The sequence below is a fragment of the Dreissena polymorpha genome, chromosome 16, assembly GCF_020536995.1.
Source record: "Dreissena polymorpha isolate Duluth1 chromosome 16, UMN_Dpol_1.0, whole genome shotgun sequence".
Lineage (NCBI taxonomy): Eukaryota > Metazoa > Mollusca > Bivalvia > Myida > Dreissenidae > Dreissena > Dreissena polymorpha.
The window spans coordinates 39,548,454-39,569,622 of NC_068370.1; the positions used below are offsets into that span (position 1 = coordinate 39,548,454).

At 34.7% G+C, this 21,169-nt stretch overlaps 2 protein-coding genes across 2 annotated transcripts in view; one reads left to right on the plus strand and one right to left on the minus strand.

Moving 5' to 3' along the window:
• LOC127862856 (nucleolar and coiled-body phosphoprotein 1-like) overlaps positions 1-21,169 on the minus strand; it is a 270,717-nt gene that overhangs the window by 87,175 nt on the left and 162,373 nt on the right. The gene's annotated exons all lie outside the window — the stretch shown is intronic.
• On the plus strand, positions 2,120-8,441 carry LOC127862863 (uncharacterized). The gene is made up of 4 exons (XM_052402121.1): positions 2,120-2,238; positions 3,087-3,196; positions 3,448-3,597; positions 6,056-8,441. The coding sequence occupies exons 1-4, from the start codon at positions 2,159-2,161 to the stop codon at positions 6,301-6,303; spliced, it is 588 nt and encodes a 195-aa protein (XP_052258081.1). The 5' UTR covers positions 2,120-2,158; the 3' UTR covers positions 6,304-8,441.

A 21,169-nucleotide genomic window follows, 5' to 3' on the forward strand; every position in this document is an offset into this window, starting at 1 on the left:
AACTTATATTTACATGTTTTGTAATACTTGATTGATAAATAATTTATGTCCTTGTAAATGATACACAGCCTTAGACTATAATACTAATACATGTCGATATGTTTCGCTGCCATGTGTTGTTATGTATAGCAACTGTAATATACATTCCTGTACTGATAGAATAGCAACAAAGTAAAGCTTCAAATGCGCCAGTTCGGTAAGGCTAATCTGGGACGACACTTGACTATATTTAGTCCGGTTGTTCAAGAGCGCGTCTCATATGATTTGTGAACCACTTTATATTTAAACGAACAAATACTCTAGTGAACTAGCGTGCATTTTAACGTTTGGGGCCGTCCATAACGTATGTCACGCTCCAGGTGGGGGGAGGGGGGTGTAAGAAAGTGTGACAGTTTGTGACATGGGCGGAAGGGGGGGGGTTAGGCCATGTGTGATGTCACACACATTTATTAAAAAAAAATCTTATTTATAATTATTTTGTTAGAAGAATTTTAAAATAATTTTCAAAAAGATTTTGTGACAGAGACCGAGGGGGGGTGGGGGGGGGGGGGGGAGGGGTAAAATAGTCAAACAAGCGTGACATACTTTATGAACGTGACTTACTTGTCCCTTTGGTGCCAAAAGGTTCATGTAAATTTAATTAAAATAATAGCCTGTGTATAACCATAAAACGTTATTAATAGGATCATATGGCAAGTATTTCGTAGCGATAACTTTGCTAGGATACTCATTTTCCTCATGCGCTCTATGGTCCTACTGGAAGTAATGGTATCGATAAGGAAATACTGTCATATGTAAACGTGGCGCTAATGATAAAGACTGAAGTAAACCCATTTATGACTAGTGGACTCTCCCATCCTTCAAAATTGGATTAATTAATTTCCAAAATTAGGGATGTCTAGTATATTTATTTCTATATTTAGAATATTTCTTACAGAAATTCCTTAAAGCAAACAGCGCAGTCCCAGAGACGCCGCATCATGCGCTGTTTTCCAAGGCCTTATTTTCTTGACGCTAGGCATAAATGGGTTAATATAGATCAATAGCCGTGATAAACGTCTAATATTTGTTGTGTTGATTAAACGACATTCGTGATTGATATGACAAGTAAACTGCTGTCAATTATCTTCAGCGCGTCCGGAAGTGGATGATTGAATTGTGTCACTTCCGTTGATTTACGTCAAATATAGTTTATATCTAGCGAAGAGCATTATAGAATATATACCGAGTTCTGCTTATCTCCCAACAGTCTCTCGGAGAACTGAAAGAATCAATCATTTATTATAGCATCAATGTTGCAAACGAAAGGAAAAATAAATAATTCTTACGGCTTTTTTTGTTGCCTGTATTAACTAGCAGGACACTTACATTTTTAAGGATTCAATATGTGCCTTATAAAAAAATAAATAATCGCCAATACTCTACTATATCAACGACTCATCTAAGCTAATATTAGCGGGAATGTAAATGTTGTCATATATACAAAAATATTTAAATATATAGGAAAAGGGGGTTGAATGGATGTGCGTAAAATGTCATCCCAGATTAGCCTGTGTAGTCCGCAAAGCCTAATCAGGCACAGCACTTTCCCCCTAAACTAGATTTTTGCGTAGGAGAGACTTTCTTAAAACGAAACATATCACTGTTGTTGACTCTCACATTGAAAGAGAAATTAAAGACGATGATCCGGTTAACAACTGTTGTATGCGTAAAAAGCTTCCCAGCGAGGACTTGACCAGTGTGATGATTGTCAAATGGGCCCGGTGCGAGGCCTGTTGTCGTTGTTGCCATGTGAGATTTTGTTCACATATCAAAGTTGTGCGCCGGTTGTCTGGTTGTTCTGCCTTCATTTCGCTGAAAGAAAAAGTTTAAACTATTGCCTGTTTGCTTTCGATGTATTTAAGACTAGCTTCACGTAATCAATTAATCATATTTACCACTCTGGGAAAACTCTGGTACCCAGTTATTCAATTATTTGTGCCTTTGGCAAACACAATAATTTCATCGATTCCCAAATTACTGTTTTCACAATATTTGTATTCACAAACATATTTTATAATGTATTTCCTCCGCATACGCTCAAAATAATCGCGATATATGCTAACATTTCAATCCCGAATATAATTTCAGGATGTGAGATTCGGCATGAATCATCACTATGGGGGATTCATTCTTCTTGGTGGTTGCAGTCTCGACCTTTGCCCTTGGTGTAATTTTGTTCCTTGTATCAATATCAAGGTACGGACACATACACATACGGACACATACATACGATTCAATATATTATGTTTGTTAAAAATCATAGGTTTATTTTTAAGATAAAACATATTCATTATTTAACGATCGTGTTATCTACATGTTTTCGGCGATAATTAGTATAAGTCAAATGCATTAACATCAATGTGCATGACAACATAAATACGTATGAAATGTGAAATAGAGCTTTCGCTAATAGTGTCTGAACACTCAATCAATAGTAACATTATGCAATACTTAAATTGCGCAATCATGAGATGTGCCAAATTTTAAATTACGTTCATGCAGAGTTATCTATTCCAGTCAGTCTGTGTTAAAAATCATATATATTTGAGACGTTTTAACCCATGTATGCATAGTGGACTCTCCCATCATTCTAAATTGGATCAATTTATTACCAAAATAAGGAATTTCTAGTATATTTATTTATATCTTTAGAATATTTCTGACAGAAATTCCTTTAAGCAAACAACGCAGACCATGATGAGACGCCGCATTATGCGGCGTCTCATTTGTGTCTACGCTGTTTGCCAAGTTTTTTTTTCTAGACGCTAGGCATAATTGGGTAAAGCGTGTCTAAAATCTCTATAACAGATTAACTGCAATCGGAATAAGAAGAACACATCTTAAAAGAGTAATTAAAACACTAGTGGCTTGCTTTTAAGCCTGCACTGTAATATCTATAAAGTGTTGTTTTCCATTTTCGTAAAAATCGAAATGTATGCACGTTCAAAATAATGCCCATATTTTCATAGCGATTTCTTGTTCACTGCGCTGCGTTCAACCTTTTTTATGTTCGTTAAGAATAATATACCATACGCATTTTTCAGTACCTCATGGCAAGGCTTAGAAGAAGCTGCCACTATATCCCTGTGGAAAATCTGCTACAAAATGCACGTGGCAAAGACTTGGGCGTGTAACCCTTGGCAAGAGGTGCCCGGTAAGATATACATAGATTCAAAACAGCTTTCGATTTAGCGGTTTGTTTGTTTTACATGCACTATTTTATGTACGAATTGAACGCAAGTCTTTATATTGTTTGCATTTGATTAATGTTGAACCACGCTTATTTTGTTTGCAAAACTTACAAATAATTAGCTTCTAACGTTATATATTAAACACACAGCGATACGTTTCGTCATTAATTTGATCACACTTTATACCTAACGACTTTGTTCTGATTCGTTTTAGACTTTGTAAGGTCATCACAAGCCTTCGTCATCCTCTGCCTCATGTGCTATGTCGTCTGCAGCATCATTCTCACAGCCGCATTCGTCTTACGGTGTCTTCATAGATCCCGACTCGCGCTAATAGTCCTATCCCTGCTCACCTTTACTTCCGGTACGTTTTTGTTTGTACGATGCTAGTTAACCGTTTAATGACACCTGTAGTTCGACAGAACGATAAACAAAAAAACATTGTCGCTTTACCAAAATACGTGTTAATTTGTCTGCATTTAAACTGATACTTCATTTAGACTACATACTTTCTCTTTTGGTGAATGTTCTGCTCTCAATAAAGCAAATTGTGTTTGCCATACACGCTACAATTTCGAAATAAACATTATAATGAGATATCGCGCGAAAAGAATTTGGACCGAAACGTTCAAATGCGTAGTTGTGGTTAACACACATACATAATGGGTTGAGATAGTCTAAACGGCTATGCAACTTCATTTTATTAAATTATAACAAGATATGTGTTTGTCAGAAACACTATGTCCCCTTTTGCGCCGCTTTGAAGCTATATATTTGACCTTTAACCTTGAAGGATGACCTTCACCTTGACCTTTTACCACTCAAAATGTGCAGCTCCATGAGATACACATGCATGCCAAATATCAATTTGCTATCTTCAATATTGCAAAAGTTATTGCAAATGTTAAAGTTGAGGCAAACAAACAAACAAACACACAAACAAACAGACAGGGCAAAAACAATATGTCCTCCACTATAGTGGTGGGGACATAAAAATGTCTGAAATAATAGATACGACTTAACTTAATAATAGATACAACTTAACTTAATAATAGCTACGACTTAACTATAATAGATACGACTTAACTATAATTGATACGACTTAACTTAATAATAGTTACGACTTAACTATAATAGGTACGACTTACCTATAATAGATACGACTTAACTTAATAATAGATACGACTTAAGTTTATTTAACGCATGATATTTCTATTCCAAAGTAATGTATTATTATATGACCAGTAATTATGTTATAAAATATAGGTATTATACAATTGCATGAACATTTTTTGGAGGAAAAGTATTTTATTTAAGACAAGTGACGAATCGACTAAATGCCGTATAAAATCCGCTCTACATATCGCTGAATTCGTAATAAATTAAAATAGCCTCTTATCTCTTAAAATTCTGAGCAGATACACTTTTACGTAAAGATACCACAGACAGATCATTGATCAAAATAATGACACGAACACACCACAAAAAAGCACACTAATTGAGTTGCGGCTCTGAATAGACAAAAGATGGCAGTAATAAAGTATCAGCGCATGCGCTGTCGAGTTAGCTGAGATAAAGTCGTGTCATTGAAATGACCCTGCTCTGATGATTCATTATTCTGAAGGGGGCGACATTTGATAAGTGACAGACCATTTAACGACATAATTCTAGCGACGTTCTATCATTATGTCTCTTTCTTTTTTTGTTTTCTTTCTTTCAAAGGCAACTTCCGTTCGACATACATAAACTGTATTTTTCTAAGAAATTTTTTAGATAATAATTTTCCGATGGCAACGCCAATTTGTTGTTTTTTGTTAGGTTTTGATATCCTTAGGTTTACAAAAACTGTTCATTCCCTGTATGTCTTTAAAAAGATAACATTGAACATTATAGATCAGAAAAAAACGTTTATTTATCACTAAATCAAATACAGTTCATCGTCAAATAAAATCATTAAGATGTTTTTGTAAGTGGAAAAGCAACGTACTGTAAAGGTAAGATGTCTGGAAACTATATTAAACATATGACGAAATCAGGGCTATTAATACACGCATTTCAAATTTGTATTAGATAGTTCATTCACGGTTCACTCCTTTTGGGTTTATTTTTGTTGTATTTGGCAAAAAGAACACGTTGTGTTGAATTGGGTTCGTATCAGACAACTTCTTCTAAAGAAGTGCAAAGCTATGATTAAGGAGCTTCATTTAATCATAATAAATGGCATATCGATTAAGTTCTTTATTGTTTAGTTACTGAAACAATATATCACTTTCATTCTTTTCAACTGGGATTTTTACTCCAGAAATGAAATACAGTTCACACAAATATACTATTTTTAAGGATAATACTTAACTGTATTAACACATTTTACAATGTCATTTGCTATTTAAAAATGAAAGAAGAAACGCACATGGTTAATATTCTCTTTTTATAACGACAAGCAAACGGCCACACACTGTTCTCTCATTATATTGTTTCGGGAATTCTGTTATATATACTTTCTTCATATGTATAATTCCACGTCTTTCCAGAAATTTAGGATGAGGTGTGTGTGATTGCAAATGTCAAACATACATGTTTTATTTTGACCTATATTAAACGTTGCAATCGTATTTGAAGTTAATTGTGTATGGTGTAGTGGTAGCGTGTTTGGTTTCATGCCCTATCGGGTGTTTCGTGTCTCAAGCTTTTTTTACAATTATTATGTAACCAAAAAGACTTAGTTATGTTATAGTCATATTTCTTTTCCTGCTGAAGTAGCTCTTTATGTTTCTTGCGTGTGTATATATTAACAATAACTTACGCCGTATCACTTATTACAGCTTGCATGATCGCAATGACCGTGGTGGTGATGGGAATGAAAGGGCGAGATTACCTGCTGGCAATGAAGGAAGACGAAGAGAAGATTTACCGCTCTTTCCTCAACGGAATAATTATCAATGGCTACTATCAAATCGGCTGGGCAATCATTCTTGCTATTGTTGCTTCATTGATCAACTACATCAGTTTTGCATTCTTCTTATTGGAATACAAGGACATGACAGATTTGCCGCGACCAACGAAAGTGTAGGATAAATTAAACATATCACTGCGACGCCATTGACTTAGATCTCTAAGAATAGAATTCGATATTATATATTGCGCGCTGTTCTTGATATACTACCAATAATGCGTACTCTCTTTTTATGTCCCGCAGTCTATACTGGGGGAAATATTGTTTTTGCCCTGTCTGTTTGTTGGTTTGTTTGCGTCAAACTTTAACATTGGCCATAACTTTTGCAATTTGAAGATATCAACTTGATATTTGGCATGCATTTGTATCTCATGAAGCTGCACATTTTTAGTGGTGAAAGGTCAAGGTCAAGAACATTCTTCAATGTCAAAGGTCAAATATATGGGGGGGGGAATAGTGTTTCACAAACACATTTTGTTGTTGTTGATATTAAATTAAGCTGTCCGTGTGTTTCATAATAAACAAGAGATGTGTTTGTCAGAAACACAATGTCCCCTATTGCGCCGCTTTGAAGCCATATATTTGACCTTGAAGGATGACCTTGACCTTTCACCACTCAAAATGTGCAGCTCCATGAGATACACATGCATGCCAAATATCAAGATGCTATCATTAATAATGCAAAAGTTATTGCAAAACTTTAACCAAGGTTAAAGTTTTGGGACACGCACAATGAATGAATGACAGACAGACAGGCCAAAAACAATATACCTCCGATTTTTCGATCCGGGGGCATAAAAATGAACACTGATTCGTTATAAGATTAAAAAAACAATGAATATAGTGTTACGACAATGTTATATGAATTTTCAAGGATTTGCAAGAATCTTAAAAATACCATTGTATAAATACAAATCATTCCACCCGTTTTCATAAATTGATTTTGCAAATAGCACGCGATATTTAAATAACAGTGTGAGTAGAACAGGGAAGGTTTAATGGAAACAAGTAACTCACATTTAACGTAACATGGAGTGAATTTGAATACAGTTATACGGTATCCTAGTAAACCCAAGTGCGAATCCTCAAACAATACTGTGTAGAAAAAGAGGACTGCTTTTTATAATATTTCATCTATCATTACAATTTATAAACATCATAAATAAAGCACAGAAGAAAAATCTAAAACTGTCGGATATGTCTAACAAAATTTATTGAACCTATTGCTCACATGTAACCATGTTTTCAAATACAACTGCAAACTAATACTAATTGTTGCCGAATATGCATTGCTATCAGTTTCTATTGCCCTCTGTGCTCACCTATACAATTATCCACAGGCGAGCACTTGCCATGCTGGTGCCACATGTTGGTTTCGTATTTCATGGTCAATACATTTAGTCAGGTGTGTTTATTTTTGAAAACGAACAACGCGGTTGATTGTATTTCACAAGCGTGTGTAATTAAGTTGTGCATAGATTTTCATTGTGTCGCGCTTGACTAAACAAATTGATGCGTACTTCAAAATGTTTTCTAATAATAGCCATAATATATAAGATGCATTTTAAGTCAGAGTTAAATGTCTCCGTTAAGATAGGTTTCTTTATCGGGATTCTAAGTTTCTACATCATGCATATTATATATTTAAATATGCTATACCTCCGATCTTATTTGATTAAATACTTTAAGCATTTGAGGCACAGCGCTTACTCTACATGCTAGAATACTAAATACCGTTTGCAATATTTCGTAGCATTTTGTTGTTGAAATGTGTACTGATCAAGTATATACTAATGTTCTGTTTATTTATTTCTTCACAATACATAAGGGCATGCCATTTATCAACGTCAGCAAGCCACGTGTCTCAACAAATCATGTTTAGGATATCTTTCAAAAACAACAAGCGTTGCTTTTATTTATCTCTGATATCAAAGTGCCAACAGTATATCGAAATATCTATTTGACCGGCGAGGTCTAAGAAGTTAAACTGTTAATGAAAGCATTTGACTTGTGATAACCATCCTACTGATTTTTTTTTAAAAAGCTTATGTTCAGAAACAATTTGACTTTGAGGAGAGTGATTTCATTTTTAAAGGTGTCAAATCAACAAGTTTATCTTCTCACAGGAGAAAAACGTTTCAACAACTATACTATGCTCTTCATTGACATTAGCAATTACACTTTCTAAGATATTACATAGATAAATGTGACACATATATCGTACGACTAAAGAGGATTAGTTGCGATATATAATATTGTGGGGGATTTTATTTTATGTCAAATGGATTTGTTAACATATTTCTAGTTGTCATGATTTTTATGACAATAAACATTATGTATAACTAACAAAAAATACAAATAAAATACTCAGGCCTGGCAAGCAAACCAAGAATGAGTCATGAAAGAGTGCAAATTTTTGTAAGCAATGAATTTAAACACGTAATGTAACCAAAGTATTGTTTTAAAAACAAGTGTGCTCTTTACCTTTAAGTAGTAATCTTAGTTATTTTCCGAAAAAATACAACAACAACACATTTTAATAATTTCTAAGGAAACTTGTTATTATACTTGGTTTTGCTTATATATTTTTTTTTGCTTAAAAATGAATATGCAAATTATTGTTACGCTTTGATTTAGACGTTGTAATGTGTTATTTTCTCTAAACCTATTCTAAATAATAATATAATTCTAACAAGGCCACCCTATATCTATTAAATATAATAGTGTTACAGCCTAATGGCTATTTGTCTTGCTATGCCGTTATCCCACCAAGTCGTTATAGTATACATATTATAAACAAATGCTCATTGCCGATGAAATATCAAAATAACATATAGAACATTTATTAAAAAATAAAGATGGCTATTGTATTAATTTATTTTAAGTCATACCTATTTTAAACTTGTGTATTTGTCAACGTTTTAACTCATCATTGTTGTTCACCTTTGCATCTAGTTCATCTAGTAAATCCGCCATTAAGTATTATATTAATTGGAAGATGATTTTAAATGACGGTCGGCACGTGTCATTGACGTCACGTCCGGAAAAGTATAAATAGCGAATTTAAAGTGAGCAAGTTTCATTTTCGAAAAAAAGATTTGACAAGTTAACATCCGGAAACAATTTATGAACAGAGTCTAACTCTACTGTAGAAGAAAAGTTGCTAGATCAAATGTGCGCAATTTTGAGTTCAATCGAATGTTTCAAAGAGACAAACAAATTGCAAATGGATTCTTTAGAAACAAAATGCACACTGTGCATAGAGAACTTTCAGAAATGAAAAGGTCTGATTCAGCAATCAATTTTATTCGGAATAGCGATGCACACAAAAAATACACTGTTCCTAGTCAGTTTCAATCAATGCCGAACTTGAAAGTAACAAAGAACTTAAATACAAATCAGATCAAAATTTAGTTTGAACATTCAAACTTATGCTGGATCTTACGATTTTAGTGAATATTTGACACAGTTTTATTAAATCTTCGAGATTAGTAACTGTTCTTATTATGCTAAATCGCTGTATTTGGAAAGTAGCTTATCTAAAAATGCTAGCTCATTACTAAGTGAGTTGACAGTGTTAAAGAAATAAGATTTTAACAGTTTATTTGAAATACTGAGAATAAAATATGGCACTTGAAACAAAGCTAACATTTTTAGAGATTATATAAAATCAATGACAAAAGAAATAAATCAGTAATATTTTCAATCTTACTCAATACATCAAGTAAATTACACGAAATGCTTACCCAGATGCAATTTCCGATATGGTCGAGATTCTGTCCTTAGATTGCTCCATTGATAGTCTGGGTAATCCTGAAATTAGATTGAGATTTAGAGAATGTTGTCCACTCGAAAAACTATGTCAAAAGCAGAATTTTTTGTTGTTAGGTTAGAAACTCGCAAACTTGCTGGCAAGCAAAGAAGTCATGGTCAACAGTCATTATCTATCTAGAAGATATTATCTTCCATTCCTAATCACTTTCTGATAAATTAGAAAGATTGGCGATTACATTTAAAATATAAAGAAGTGAAACTCCAGTTGCTGGAGTAGTATTGAATTATTATTAACAACAATAAGTAGGTCCTTTATTTAAGGCAAGTGACCGATTGCCCAAACAGTACAAAACAGCACAATATAAAACAACATAAACACAAATAAGAATAAAGCTGGGGACGCCTTGGAACGATCAATGCAAAGCATTGGGGGTTTAAACCGGTTTTGGTGTAAAGACTCATAAAAGCTCATCTAAAGATTAGCCCCACTAATTGTTTATTGTTTCAAAATGAAGTTACATGTACATTTCTTCGACATAAGAAAATCGAGGTCAAACAAATTTGGCAACTCCTAAAATACAAAGGAAGCTAGAAGTCTTACCTCTTTTTTAAGTTATAACAAACCATATGTTTACCAGTCTGCATGTATAGCCTAGCCCAATTCATAAATTGAAAGAAACGAAAACAATAATTATTTGGACTGATGATTGTCAAAAAAAAAAGCTGTTATAACTATAAAAAATATTTATCCACCGATCATATCCTTTCTAACATACAATGATCAATTTATAATAAACACAGATACATCACTTTATGCCAAGGTGCATTTTTGTCTCAGATAATTTAGGGAAAATAGAAAGTTATTGGATACTTCAGTAAATGTTTTACAGAGAGATAATATTTTGTAACAAGGAGATAATATAAAATATTATCAAGTGTCAGTGCTTTGAAACATTTGCACCATTATGTATATGGGAGACATGTGTCAAGTCTGAAATGCTCTTAAATGGTTTTGTAATTGTAATAATTCAGCAAGATTATTAACATGTGTAAGTGTTTATGATTTTTCCATTGACTATCGACTGCAAACGACTAAACAATATTGTTCGGAAAATCTTTGTGTTTATTTAATATATATTTATTTTTATAGAACTGATTGAAACAAGTTTAGATAAACAATTAAAACGAATTGAAATGGCAAATGACGCTTTCACTGAACGCCATTTTGCTTATTATATCGCTAGAGCACCACGCCGCAGGTCCGAGATTGCACCGCAAACACACGGGTTGTCCGAGATTTCACGCAAAATTTAACATTTTTTGTATGTTTAGATATATGATCGTAAATTTGTATAAACGTTGCAACTAAAAAACAGTACTAATTTGTGTGCGCAAAAAAATATTTGTTTTCTTACAGAATGCCTCTTTAACCGTGTGTTTAATGCAAAAAAACGGCTTAAAATATATCACCATCGTCCTGTAAATAAACATGTCGCAAAATTTTCTTCTAGAAACAACGCAATATGGCAAAATGTTCTCCAAAAGAGTCCTTCTTCAGTTAAATTGAATATTAAAAACAACGTAAAAAAGTCATGTATTTAGAGGATATTTGTTGGATTCGGTGGAATATCGAATTTATTTCACGAGTGATCATAGAAAACATGTATATGTTCTATGATCTCGAGTGAAATAAAATCGATATTCCATCCAATCCAACATTTTTTTTTTGATTTTATGCTTTTTTCACCATTTATTTACATAGTAAATGAGTAAAACTGGATACTTTCGCTGGATTTATGACGTCATTTCGTTGAAAAAATGACGTGATTTCACAGTAAAACAGTGACAGTAAAACAGTGACAAATATCGATATTTTTCACTGTTATTTTTCACTGTTTAAACAGTGGAATACCAGTTTTTTTTCACTGATATTTCTCTATTAACCACCGGAAAGCATAACATAAATTGTTTTATTTGCTAGAAACCTGGACCTAAGTTAATTTGTGTTCCTACGTCTTTAAGCACGGAAACCTTTATTAAACATCATATTCGCTTAACAGCGGAAAGTAGGTGTTAATCTATACTTTTAAGCAAAATGGTAAATAATGATGAAGAAAAGGTGATTTCTTAACTTTCTACAATTGATGGTTTTGTTAAATAGGTCATTCCTTCTGAAACTTCTCACTGCAGTTTTTCGAGAGAACTGCGTTGTTCAAAAATGAAAGGCTGTCGTTTGATGATTTTACAACGTCTAATCTTATTGGCATTTCGGTGTCGAACTTTAAAGGACTCTTGAAAGTCGTCAAATCATCCATAAGGAACACGCTTGCTAGAACTGTGGCAACTACTTGTTTCTAGTTTAAAATAAAGTTATGTCTATCGAATAGTCATTTCAACTTTGTTTGACATTTCTAAATCTAGCGTTAGAAGAGCAATACAAACATTCATAAAAGTGCTCGTGGCTGACAGCCTTTTGATTTGGTAAATATCACATTCCACGCAAGGATTTTAAAGGCAAACATATAGTATGTACAAGGGAAGACCATAAGTAAAACCCATTGTTATAATCACTATATCAGGGTATTTTGGTTTATTGGTCAGATCGATTAACAGCCAAAAAAAAAACACCAATTCTACAGCATATCATAAAAAACAACATCGAATTCATTAATAACTGGGTTAAATGGAAACGACGTATTCATTGTCGACAAAGGCTTTCAAGATGCTACTTTCCTGCTTGAGGAGTTTGGAGTCCATGCGCAAATGTCATCATTTACGCCGCAAGGAACCAAACAAGTGCCAACTAATTTTGAAAACACTTCACGGCTAGTCAAAAATGTTTGTTTGCTTTATTTGCAAAATTCACCACCAGATTATAGAGCTTACCATATACAGCACATTGTGCTATTTATAGAAGCAATGTAAGAAGTGTTGGTAGATTGTTGAAAGGTTTGTACAGCGTTAATAAGATGTAACATAATGTATATTACTATATGTTCATAGAGAAACATTTATTCAACCATCAAATGAACAATACCGATGCAAATTGAAGTCTTTATCATTTACTTTTGTCGTATTATTATATTTTTTGTCTTTTTTTAAGTGGAAATAAAGATTTCAAGTTATCGTTTTTATCTTCAAATGAACAACGAACAACAATATAAATTTATATTTAATAGCAAGTTAAAAAAAATACAAATAAAAAAGGTGAGAAGCGCACTTAAGATAAAGCCTATCTCTGTACGACCTCGGACCTGCTTAATTAGAACCCAAACGATTACGAAAATTCCCGAATACTTCATCAGCGTCGGCGAAAATCTCATCTGCACCGTCGGCTTCATGCACTTACATGTTAGCAACCTTTTCAGATATTTGGGCAATATCATCCATCGCACTTGCAGTACCTTGCGCAGTAGCAGGTTCTGTTTTCGTTTTTCCCTTTAATTCCCTTAATTTAGCGACTTTGAATCGAAATTGTGTGGCGTTTTCTTAAGATTAACTTAATTTGAATGATGTCGCCAAGTTGACAGCAAAAATGTGTGATGATTTTTTTTTAAATTTAACTATCAACAAAAATGGCATCCCACCAACATAAATATGAATACATTTCTAAAGATTGCGAAAAGGTTAGGGCCGATATTAGGTCATTATCAAACGAAGTTAAAGATCTGAAATGGCGATCAATAGCTAACAATGTTACCCTTGAGATTCGAATATAAGCGACATTGAAACGAAATTTTATGGTGTTGACTTGAGATAAATTTAATGTAAAAGAATTCGACAATTTAACAGTAAATAATGGAGTGAGTCATTTTTAGCTCGGCTGTTTTCGGAGAAAACCCGAGCTATTGTCACAGCCAGCTCGTCGTCCGCCGTCTGCCGTAGGCGTCGTGCTAAAACCTTAACATTGGCCATAACTTTTTAAATATTGAAGATAGCAACTTGATATTTGGCATGCATGTGTATCTCATGGAGCTGCACATTTTGAGTGGTAAAATTTTAAGGTGAACATCATCCTTCAAGATCTAGGGTCGAAAAGACAAAGTCAAGGAAAGTAATAAGCTTTAAATGGACATAGTTATCTGACCTGCCCACGTATATATTTTTGTTAAATAAATCAAAGCGGCGCAGTAGGCGGCATTGTGTTTCCGACAAACACATTGTGGTAAAAGGTCAACGTCAAGGTCATCCTTCAAGGTCTACGGTCGACAATTCGACAATTTAACAGTAAATAATGTTTAAAGTTTTTTTTAAATGATATAATTATCATTTCTTTCATGTACTTAGTTGTTAATAGTAGTGTTCATTACATACCTGCGTACTTATGTCCATAGATACGTGATGAACTCTGGCTATTATCTCTTTGATAAACCACAGGCCATGATTGTCAGTGGTGTCTGACTTGGTAATTTTTGACTGTCTACAGACCCCCCCCCCCCCCCCCCCCACCCGGTTGGATTGGACAAAATCCAAGGGAAGTAATAAGCTTTAAAGGGAGATGATTTCTATACCTGCCAAATAATAGAAATTTTATTTCAAATTCGGCGCAGTAGGGGGCCTTGTGTTTCTGACGAACACATCTCTTGTTCGGTCACTAGGTCAAGGTCACTGTGACCTCAATTTTTTTTTAAAAATCTGACAAGCTTTCGCAGCCGAGCGTGGTACCCGTTATGCGGTGCTCTTGTTTATATATATTAAACTGTCAACAAAACTGGCAGCTCGATACAATAAATGTCAAACTACATTTCTAAAGATTGCAGAAAACTAAGGATAAGAAGTCATTATCTGACGAAGTTGTAGATCTGAAAGCTCGATCATTGTGCAAAAACTTATTGCGAAGTTCGACGAGGGAAACCAACACTTAATGACCGTTAACATGCAAATTGTATCAGTGCAATCCGATGAAGCGGGTTATTAAGTTCCAATCGTCGTTCAAGGCAATATCTCCTCATTATATGTTCATTTCACATTCACTTGGACGAAATGATTATGTCGACTAAAAAAATCCTCTCCTGAACAAAAACTAGCTCAATTCTCTCAATCAACTTCGAAACAAGCGATTACAGGACTCTTTCGAGTCATCACATCGCATGTACTTTGATGTTCATATCCCCGAAACTCTGAATGAAATTGACTTGAATACATCTGGTAACCACCGTAGCTTGCATCAAGCTCTTACCAAACATAAACGTATCTTAGTTGAATGAAAACAAACAACAGTTAAATCTGTCATCAAAAAGATAATTCCCCAAGAATTGTTTGCACATCACAATACACATTTCTGCCAGAATGCATATTGTGCAATAACTTTAGAGTGACTCGCGATTAATGTACAAATTACAACATATCACAGACAAGTTTGGGGCTTTCATCAACTCATTAAGGAAATTAACGGTTTTATATCAATAACGATGCCTGAAATACAAACATTTTGATAGCCATTTCCTTCTTACATTTCTCCTTGATAAGACGTGCATAGATTATAGACAAGTAATCAGTTCAATTTAACCATCATGGCTTCCAAGCGTAAGTTCTTGATGTTGGAAGAACGCGTTGCGGTCATAAGTTTGTTAGTTAAAGGACACAGTTGTAGACGAGTGATCTTGGTGTAGGCAAAACTCAAATCCAGAACATTCTGAATTACATGTACATATACATGTATGTCAATAATTATTTATGAATGTATATAATTAATGAAATAAATAATAAAAACATAAGGGAATGGAAATAATAAAAACAAAACTGTGTTTTCAATCCTTTATTTATTATACATGCATAAGTATTCAAACATTTAAACAAAAGAGCACATACATAGATAAGGTACCTGTTAAAATACTAATAGCATATTTTGCAAAGTTTCAATCGACCCTGGGAATAAAGACCACCTGTGAACAAAGACCATAACGACCAAATCCCTTGAGTGGTCTTTATAGACAGGTTAGACTGTATACATTTAATCAAAGGTTAATAGCATGATACCAGCTGGCAACATAGGCATAAAATTAAAAAAACATATTTTGTTTTTGGAGGGGGGGGGGGGGAATTTTTAGCTGAAATATGGGGATAAAGTATACTATTTTTAGGGGGAAATGGAGCCGAATTTCGACCCCAAAAACGGCCAAACAAGGGCCCTGGGAAACAATCGGTAGTGCTTTTAATATTGGATTAACTTCTAACCAGGGGAAAGTTACAATGCAATTGATATTCGAAAAGGTGTGAAAATGGCTTTAGTTGATGCTAAGCCGCTACCATTGCCTACAACAGTAGACGCGTTTTCACCTGAATATATCATTTAGAGGGACTAAGAAATTGATGACGTTCCGCAAAAATCTCATATGTGTTGAAACTGAAGTTGCAAGTAGCGGATATTATCGCATCATACTATCAATTACCGAGTTAAGTGTCTATCATTTATGCATATATAAACCACAACAAAAATAAATAATTACACACTACATGTGACAACAATACACACAATACAATAGAACGTTCTTATCTGTATTATGTTCATGTATCATGCTGTAAGCAATTGCTTTAAGAAGTTATCCTAGCAAATTAAATTCAACGTTACGGCATTTCTATCTGGGCAAGATTGAACCGCCATGGCCGCTGCGAGTCTTTCGATTTCCGTTTTGGAACTAGGAACATCTTAAAGCAAGAGCACTCAACGACGACTCCAACTCCGCTCATTGTTACTGTTGTTGGAAATCGAGTTTTTCACGTGGACATAACCTAAACAAAATAACTACTTATGTACACGGAACGAAGTAGATAATCAAACAATAAGGTGGACAGTGTTTCTTAACTGTGTATTAAAACGTTGAGTATTTAAAATGTAATGCTGACATTAGACTCAGATATATACATTATCAGAAATTACATTTTAGTATAAAACAAATAAAGAACATTAACGGCAGTTTAAATGTAATCAGCATAATGTAATTGTTAACTGTGTTATTATTGTTTTCACGGTATAATGAACGTCCATTGAACAATTATTTAAATGTTATAAGTTGTTGTTACAAATTTAACATTTAAATGAAAAACAACACAAGTTGGAATCAGGGGTGGCAATTAAGAGAAAGTGTTTGTACGCACGTATGGAATAAGGTACCCATGGAAACTCAGATTGTAGAGGAAGCGATCACTAGAACATGTGTCAAATATTAAGTCACAACAAATTGATTAAATTTTCGATTTCCCTCACCTTAAAATCTAAAACAAAATGAAAATATTTATATTTTTTTTTGCAGGCATCAACAATTTTTGCACCGCACATATTCGTTCAATGATTTAGTTTAATTAAGCCTGCGTATTTAACGCTTTCCGGTATTAGATTGGATTATGGAAAAAGAATGGCGGTGCCCGTCAACGAAAGATGTCAACAGAAACGTAATTATTCCTCCAGTTGTAATGTAATCAATCATCGCATCACTGATGTGTTTTCATGCTTTGTTTCTCGCACCCGCAACTGCATCGGGATGCGAAATGTCACCAGAATGCGTGAATTCGGTAAAAATTTGTGGAAAGCTAGGTGGTAGTGATAAAATGAAAATGTCGAACATTAACATAAAACTGAGTGTCACAGTTGAAATGGACAAACGAGTTAATCCTTGAAAAAAATGGCATGGCATTTCTCTTTGTACTTTCATCTTCCTGAAAGTAAGTTTGTAATGGCAGTTGATAAAAGCTGCTCACAGTTTCGCTGGGGAAAAAGTGGAAATAAAAGTAGAACTTGTTTTCTGTTTAATGAATTTTACAAGCACATCAGGTCGGTAAAAATGGGAATTTTTTTAAGCTTGACAAAATACTACAAGACACTATATGTTTTGCTGCTGGAATAGTGTGAATTAAGGTGACTGTCAATTTTGTGAAAAAGATCCATAACATTTCACTTTCTTGCAGGAGAAGTTCTTGCAGAACATTAAGGCATGCCAGTCTAATATATGTGGAGATGTGTTGGAAGATGCACATGGCCTGTATGTTCGGAGATGCATGACCTGCAACTCCGAGGTGGAAACAGCTCATTAATCAGCCAAGTTTCAGCATTACCTACCGCCATTGTGTATCCACTGTGGAACGCCGGACAGTTTGTTACATGACAACGATGTATATGTTACAGATTTGTATTTAAACTATTCCATGGTCAGACCAAAGTGTGTGTAATATCTGAAATAATCTGACCGTGTTCGGTGAAGAACTTTGTAGAAATACATTTGTTTCCCTGCATATTGTCGACGAGTTAATAAGCGCTTGCCTCAAGCCGGGATTGGTATTTTTGACCTTCATTCGATCGACTTGTAGTTTAAAGAAAATTGAAAGTTCAACAAAATAACAGCTTGCAGTTATCAACGATATCGAGGAACACGCACGGAGTTTTACGGGGATTTATAACCAGGTTATTTTGTTTTTATTTTCCTTCTTTCGAACTAAGTAAATGTGTAGTAAATTTATAAATATCAATAATGTGGAAGTTTTTGAATGTCTCAAAGCCTGACAATCAAAAACGGGTTGCAGATGACGACTTAAAAACGCCCGTGAGCAAGTGGAAACAAGACTGTTGCCAAACAATGATGTCCCCTACAGGTGCAACTCCACCATTTTCAGCAATACTTCTAGTATAGTTGTTGCCAAAGCAACCAGAATTATTGACATAGGAACAAAATGAAATGATGTGCATTATTTCCATCTGTACAGGTTGAAGTTGCATGAAAAAAATATGAAGAACTTTCAAAGTTATCGCAGGATCCACCATTTTCAGCAATATTTTTAGTCTATTTGTTGCCATAGCAACCAGAATTCTTGACGTAGGAACAAAATGAAATGACATGCACAACCTCCATATTGCCGTCTGTCCATGTTTCAAGTTTCATTAAAAAGATAAGAACTTGTAAAGTTATCGCAGGATCCAGAAAGTGTGACGGACAGACTGACACACAGAGCGCAAATCATTAGTCCCCTCCGGTTTCACCGGTAGAGGACAAAAATACGAGAATAAGCGCCCCCCTCGTAAATTCGTTGGGTCTTGGAAGACAGGCAGACCATGGTTGTCATTTAATCCAGAAACTGTTAAAATGACATGCACGGTCTGTCTATAATATTATGGGGTGGGTGGGAGGGGGTCGAGCCATGTTACATAGTGTAACTTAAAACATGTGAATACATTTGTGACAGGTAGTTTAAATCTGAAAATCTCAACAGTGACTGACCATGAAAAGTGTACAGCTCATGTTAAAGCAGCAGCTGTGAATAAAGCGAAGCAACGTCCTCCTGTTATATAATTTCTTAGCAAATGTATTATACATATTATCTTTTCTTGCAGCAGCAAAAGCCCCCAAGGATCCCGAGCCCGGACAATCGCAGAACGCTGCAGAAGACGACAACACAGAGGACAATGAAGATGACATTAAACGTTTGATTATATATGATACTGAAATCTGTAGCGACTTTCAAGATGAGGAAGTGAATTTAAACAAATTACTGTTTACTCAAAATAATGTGATTAACATAAAACTATGTTATCTTTTCATTCCAGAGAAATTGCCCCCAAGGAGCCCGAGCCTGGACACTCGCAGAAAGAAAAAGAAAACTGGAAACAAGACGACAGTGAAGATGACATTAAGCTTTTAAATAGATACGATACAGATAGTGATTTTATTAGTGACTTTAATAATGAGGAAGTGGATGTTACCAAACTTCGATACTTTACTTTGTTACTCCAAGTAATATGATAAGTTTTTTGTTTTTTTTTTCGCTTTTCGCTCGCCTGTGACTAACACAAAAATGTATAAAAATAAATTTATTTTTATTTCGCGCGCTCGCTGCGTTTCTGGTGGGCTAAAATCCGTAAAATAAATCTTCCATTTTGTGTTGCCTTACTCCAGAATGTGTAGTATTACATAAGATTAAGGATTTCGTATTATTTTAGTTACGAACAGTGATCGCCATGAATAATCAATATACAACTTTCTTATTGAATTTAATATAATTTTTAATAAAAAAACATTTTGGCTTTTGAACATTACAAGTACAAATATTGCAAGGCCCTGAGCTATACATGTACATTAACTTTTTTTATCTGTAATTTCATAATGTAACGGAATCAACTATAAAGTAATCATTTTTTAGTAAAATCGTATCAGATTCAACAAAACAAACAATTTGATACCAAGATGTAATATATTTTAAACACATAATGAAACAACACCAACAAAAAACATTTACAAATATTAAGCGGGCGTGGTGATGACGTCATTATTATCACGTCAAACGACAATAGTCATATTCTTTCCCGCTAAAACTGCAGTATTTTAGTGTTTTTTTCATTATTTCTTTAAAATCGGGGACGAAGAGGTATGATAAAAAGAAACACAGGTTACTCGCCTCGCCGTTAAATTATTCTAAGCCTTGTCTGATATATTACAAAAAGATCTGCAGCCAATTGTATAAACAATTTAACCACAAAGGTAAGCGCAAAATCGCGGTTACCGCTGTGGTTTCCGCGTCTCGGCGGTTTGTATAAAAAACGACGTTGACGTTTACCGCCCTATTACCGCGGTTATTTTTAACCCACCTCTACGACCTGGGTTAGATGCTGGTTACCACACGGACTACTCACCAACATGGCGGACGTTCTCTATTTTAGACACAGACAACAGCGACGATTTCCACGAATTGACTTACAAACGAATGGACTTGATGACGACGAACTGCGCCGAAGGTATAGGTTTTCTGCCCAGAGCCTAGACAGACCTCTTGGACCCTATTTTACGACGACAGACGCGACGAAACAGGTCTTTGTCAACACGACAGCAGTTCCTTATACCTCCTCGATTCTTGGCTACTGGGAATTTTCTTCAGGTTATCGGCGACACCTTCGGCGTTGACATAGCTACTGTTTCTCGGGTTATTACCGTTGTCGTTGACGCTATTTTCGGACTGAAGGACCGTTTCGTTAAATTTCTGACCAGCGACGAAGACCGACGCCGAGCGACTAATAACTTCTTCCGGGTTCGGGGATTCCCTTCCGTCATTGGCTGTATAGACGGAACCCACATCCGTCTTCTTTCACCCGGGCAGCCCGACTAAGCAGCGTACGTCAACAGGAAACACTATCACTCGATCAACGTACAGGCAACTTGTGATAGAGACGGTAAGTAAAGCCTATTTGTACTATTGATCTCCAGGAAAAACTGCATTAATTTTTAAA